We start from the raw sequence: 5,715 nt of genomic DNA on the forward strand, positions 1-5,715 counted from the left end.
CAGAATCAAGGGGATTGAGCCTGCATTCTGCCTAACCACTGCACCAAGTCCACCTCCTGAATGGAAAAGTTGCGGCTTTCCCTCTTTGATGCTTGGAAGAGCAACAAGGCAAACCTACGCATAATTCTTTGTGCCCGCAATGTGCCCCATCTTTTGAGATCTTCTGAGAGGACAAACTATACGGCTTCGACCATGTAGACTAGATGGCAGCACAGGTCCTAGAAAATTCTAAGAAAGCACATTTTTATTTTTGAAAAACTTTCTATGGTTGGTGATTTACAGTAAGTTGCACCAATTATGCATTTGCCAGGTTCTAGGAGGGGTTTCATAACTGCTCTATTATCTTTATTCATTTCGCATACCCTGACCATTTTGCAGTTTTCTACGGAGTGAGATGGAAAACTTGCGACATGTTCTGTATGCTGAAACACTGCACGTGATGTGTGGAGGTCTTGTTTTTTTTATGGTTTTATGGGGGTTTAACCAGGGCTTAAAGTCAGGAGGTCTCATACCCCCCTCCAGCATTGACGAGAGGTCTGAGACCCCCCTCGCCTTCATTGTCTTAGAATTACCAACGCTTGGTATTACTGTAAAATGTTTTACTTTAGATACCATCGAGCACACTGGCAGAGCGTGGTGATCCCTTGTTTAAGGTCTGTGTCATAAACTGATGATTTCTCCATGCACTTTGTACAAAACTGTGTTATAAAATAAGTAAAAAAAACAACCTTAAATTTATTTTTCCCCGTTGTATAAAACAATGCGTAAGAAAGCCTGCCAGCCACTTTCTCACTCTCTCCCTTTATTACTCTCCACCTGTGCTCGATTCACTAGAGACCTCCCTCCGATGGAGCCAGGCTTTAAGCCCTGGGTTTAAGGTCCCAAAGTGACAGACTTTGAGGGACGCCATAGTGGAGGGCTCCGGTTAATTTCGACCAGCTGTATTTCTTTAACATGCAATGACATCGCACTGCACACGGGTCTAAAGGATGTCACCTTTGCCACAATGCGACCGCCGCGGCCGGGAACGAATGCGTGTCTTTTCGGGTCAACAGCCGAGTACTATATCAACTGAACCATGGCGGAGGCTGGAGGTCTCTGTTGAGCCGTCACGTGCACAGTGTTCGCTGTATTAACATGAAATGCATTTAGCTCCCGTTGTCTGCTACCTTGAGATGACGTCGAGCCAAAACTATACCAAAACCGAGAGCCAACATCCGGGCACCGATTTCGCGTCATCCGGGAGCCGAAACGGGATCATTCAGCAACTGAACGAGTATTGTGATGGTGTTGCTAAAAGAAGAGCTCTGCGCGGAACAACGGGTTCCGCGACGTTCCCAAGGATGGCGCCACGGTCCCACACACTCACGTACGTAGAAGAGCGCCCCACACCGGCGGTCGAGGCGGCAGCAGTTTGAAGCGTGTTCGGTCATTTGGATGCATGTCTGTCACTCTGCTGCGGCGTCAGCTATGGCGTTTCCCCCCTTTGGCAAAGCCACCTAGACTAGACAAGGCCTGTTCGCTTGCTCCGTGACGTCACGCTAGTTGTCCGTCCTCCGCTCGCGACTGCGGGGGTTCGCCGGCAGTTTTAAGCGCACTTTTTTACTATCCGAGGTACAATGGCTTTAGAAGTGAGTCAACAAATATGAATTAGCGACTAAACAACAGCTTTTTAACCGCGAGCATGATTTCGCTAAATATATTCCGTGTTAATTTATAATTTATGCTATGTTTCGTAGCCCTTGCAATATACTTCGCATTGCAGCTAAATGCTTCGTTTTTATAGCTGCATGATAATACTTGTGGCAGAGCATTGGACTGCTATAGTTCCTGCTCTTCAGTTCATCGCATTTAGTTCATATTAACTTCAAAATATTTTTTTCCTAGACAGAAAAGCAGTAGAACGAAGCAGAATGCATGAGATGCAGTACCTGCTGCATCTCATGCATTCTGTTGCTTTTTAAAGAAATGTACGTTTTTTTGTCATTTTCAAAAGCGGATGGCGTGTTAGACATCAAAATAAACAAAATGAACGAAGTCATGGAAAACAGTAACATGAATACTTTATGGACATTTTATTGGTCACAGTGCTCTGCAATAAAATATTTCAATTCTTTAATTTTTTTAGTTTCCTGGCAGCTGCCTTCTTCTGACTGCTGTCCTGAATGGCGTCATTCTTTAATTTACAAAAATTACTCAGCACTGTGTTGGCTGCGGCTTTTACCATGAGCTGCAGAAGTGATTTCCCTGTATGTCCGTTTTCGCACTCGCTGACCGGAAAGTCTTCTTGAACCAGGGAAGACACTAAGGAAGCTACAATGGAGTGTTGATTGCGGCTCAACAAAAATCTCTCTTCATTTTCCCCTGTTGAAAGCTTTTCAACGACGAGCCTGCAGACAAGAACCATGTTAACAACACACGGCTGCGGAAACTTGAGTCCACCTCTGGAAAGGTGGATGATCATGCTCATGTCTTCAGCTTCCAGGATCCTGTCCTCAACAACAACTGCGCTGGCACACGAGGAACAGGACAGTTTCTTCAGGGCAGCATGTGCGCAATAGCCAGCTATGTACGCTATCACGTCCATGTCACACTTTGACCGAGTAATGTCGTCCTCTGTAATAACAACAGAAAAGTTATCTGTGTCCACAATTGCTTGTTCATCCTCTTTGGTGCTTGTTGAAGCCGCTTCAGTTGGCAATGTCAGAAGCTTTTGTAGCCTCAGCTTTTTTTCCGACTCATACAACTGACGCACCGAAATATGGTAGTTCCTGCCAGCCAACCTGCGATAACTACCGAAACGGTCTTCCAAAGCGTCTGTTTGGAATTTCCCAAGCAAAACGTACTTGAACTTCAGCTCCTCCAAACAGTATCGGCACACTTCCACAAGAGAATAGCAGGTCAGCCGAAGGGCAGTGTGGGTTTCCCTGGTGAGTGTCCCACTGGACATAGTTACTGACTTCCAGGCGTCAAGCCAGTCTATGATTCCACTGAGAAAGGTCAGCTGTTGATCATTGACTGATTGTACCGGTTCTTGCAGGCTGTCCTTGACTCTTCGACCCTTGTGAGGAGTTTTCACGTTCACTATTCTCCACCACGCCAGCACAATGTCTATGAATAAGGCGGTTGAGTCGGCAATCGGGATCTTCAGTACTGATCCACGAGTTCGGAGAGCATTCGAGACGAAAGAGTTGATAACATTTAGGACCAGTTTCACGTTCTGGCGCTCCATAACTGTTGGATTTACAGCTTTCGCGTTAAGCCCATAAGCAGCTTTCACGAGTGCTGTTTTTTCTGATGAATAAAGTTTCCTAACAGCTTCGAAGGATGCCGCTTTCATTCGGGGGGGCCCGTCAGGCATAACACCAGACAAATCAATTTCTGGGAAATAGAAGCATGTTGCAGGGTTTTTTTGATTAATCCAATTATTTCTTATACATTTCAGTAAGTGTACCGGATCCACAATGTAAAATAGCGGACGTTGGTTGTCTACCGGGTGAGGGTACACAATGCTCAGTTCGGGCTCTTTTGAAAATAGGGACATCATTTTGCGGTTCAGAGAGTTGTTGTCCGTTATGACAGCTATTACTTTTAGCCCCATTTCTTCAATGCCGACTATTATCTTCCTCGTGTACTGGTGCAGGGTTTCAGCATTCATTCTACACACAGGCAGAATATGTATGACATCCTTGTTCGAGGAAAGCAGTGACTGTGTCATGAAGACATGGGCGGTTGTTGCTGGCTCTGACGAATGGGCTGATGCTCCAACTATTGCTCCTGCCTTGAAGTCAAAGAATGGTTTAAGATGTACCTCGTCGATCATTAGTGTTACGGTTTTTTCGTGGGGCTTCAATAACTTCGCTCGTTCCCGTATGTACGAAAGGAAATTTACTTGTTGTTGTTCCTCGCTGGGGTCACCTTGGTATTTGGAACAGACACGGCGTAGAGTTGATGGATGCGGCAAAATTAAGCTAGATGCAGATCTTGCAAAGTGATAAGCATGGGGCGAAATGGAGTGAAGAATGCTGGCAAAAACTAACATTTCTGAACTGTAAACACGCTTATTCGTGAGGAAAAGGCTGATTTGTTCATTCACAAATTTTAACAGCGCAACATCTTCCGTTCCTTCTTCAGTGTCTTGAATAAATTCGGATATCAGGAATCTAAAAAATGTCAAAACATCACGTTTCTGGCCGCCTGATTTTTCGGCACTTTTACGCAGCTGATCTTCAAGATTTTCAAGCAGCGCAGACAAGGCTGTTGCGTTGCAAACTGTGTCTGGAACTGCACTGCCACATGCTAGAGAATGCAGCCTCACCATGCCTATAGTTACAGATATTGTCAGATCTGGAAGGACTCTGACAGCACATTTCACGTATGGAGATGGCTCAGGTTCTACACGAAGAAACATGACGGACTCTTCGTTCGCAGTGACTGTCCAAAACTTGGTGTCGCAGATGTTGGCTAGCTTGCTTTGCAATTCTTCAAACGAAGACACTGAATTTTTGCGTTTTTCTTCCTCGCTTGCCTTTGAAGAATTCTTGATGGCTTCCTGTATGGCGTCATTTTCCCGACGTGCCCTCTTTCTTGCTGGGGACTCGCGACATGAAGGTGTAGAAGAAAGATATGATGGGCAATTGGGGAACACCGAAGGCACTGCGCCCTTTTGAAGTTGAACACGATCGCGCTTGAGCTCTATGGTTCTTCCTGTTTGTTTGTCATGATGTGAGAGCTTGGTGATGAAGTCTTGCTCATGGAAATGGAGCTCGCATACCTGCATGAGAAAGCTTAATTATAATTACATCCGGCTCTCTCGAAGCTATTCTTCAACAACTTTTAAAGTTACGGAAGGTTTTTGCTTTGTGTTGGGTTTTATGGTACATAAGCTAAGGCTACCAAAGAAGTTAAATTTCAGTTACTTACCTTGGAATGTATGGTTGGCGTAAAATCCTTGCGAGGAACTGCTCTCATCCAAGCTTTTCTGTGAGCTTCATCTTTGGGAAAACCAAACACTCTAACTTTTGGGCCACCGTGATAATTTCCGCGGCACCCCGGCACACAGCAACGGCCCATGTTGCAGCGATTACAAAATGTGCTTTTCTTTAGCACCACATCATGATTTCAACGTGCACAAGCCAGGAGAATACGGTATGACGCACTGCAGCTCGAAAACCTAGAAGTCGGAAAAAAGAAATGTCAGCACTTTCGCTGCCTAACCTAACCACAGGCCTGCGTTTCTATGAGCCTGTGCTGCGTTCCACGTGCGCTCTCACCGTCGTTCGCGGCCGGACCGGTCGGGCGGGTCGGGCAACTAGTGTGACGTAGGCCCCTGTGGAGAGGAGGAGCGAACAGGCCTTGTCTAGTCTAGGTGGCTTTGCCTTTGGCAGCCGGATGTATATACGCCCAGGGAGTACTCGAACGCGCTGCTTCTCCTACATTCTTGTCAGGCCTGCGTCGCGTCGTGGCCGCGTACTCTTCTACATCGTTTGCAATTCAGTGCCGTCACCGTCACAGCTGCTTAAAGGGCCACAGAAAGGGGTGTTTGAGCTTGGCTTTAAAATGCTTGCACTATGTAGAGTACAGGCCACCGAGCGTCCATGCCGCGTACGAGACCTCAAAATAGAGCGGGAAATTTACACTAAATTTTTAAAAAATTCCCGCTTTCGCACCTCGCAGCGACGCGCGGTGCCGGGCTTTCGCACGAAAACCTGGCAG

General features: G+C 46.3%; 1 protein-coding gene across 1 annotated transcript; it reads right to left on the reverse strand.

The window, feature by feature from the left end:
• Positions 1-1,495: 1,495 nt before the first annotated feature.
• Positions 1,496-5,303, reverse strand: LOC144108803 (uncharacterized). The gene is made up of 2 exons (XM_077641984.1): positions 4,924-5,303; positions 1,496-4,774 (listed from the first exon to the last, which is right to left on the reverse strand). Exons 1-2 carry the CDS (start codon positions 5,071-5,073, stop codon positions 2,108-2,110), a joined length of 2,817 nt encoding a protein of 938 aa, XP_077498110.1. The 5' UTR covers positions 5,074-5,303; the 3' UTR covers positions 1,496-2,107.
• Between the last annotated feature and the right edge of the window lie 412 nt (positions 5,304-5,715).

Source organism: Amblyomma americanum, chromosome 10 (assembly GCF_052857255.1).
Source record: "Amblyomma americanum isolate KBUSLIRL-KWMA chromosome 10, ASM5285725v1, whole genome shotgun sequence".
Taxonomy (NCBI): Eukaryota; Metazoa; Arthropoda; class Arachnida; order Ixodida; family Ixodidae; genus Amblyomma; species Amblyomma americanum.

Bases quoted from the DNA above. Each gene is read 5' to 3' on its own strand.
- LOC144108803 (XM_077641984.1), bottom strand. From the start codon at position 5,073: ATGGGCCGTTGCTGTGTGCCGGGGTGCCGCGGAAATTATCACGGTGGC. The intron at 4,775-4,923 runs GTAAGTAACTGA...TTTCTCATGCAG, and splicing joins CGCCAACCATACATTCCAAG to GTATGCGAGCTCCATTTCCA.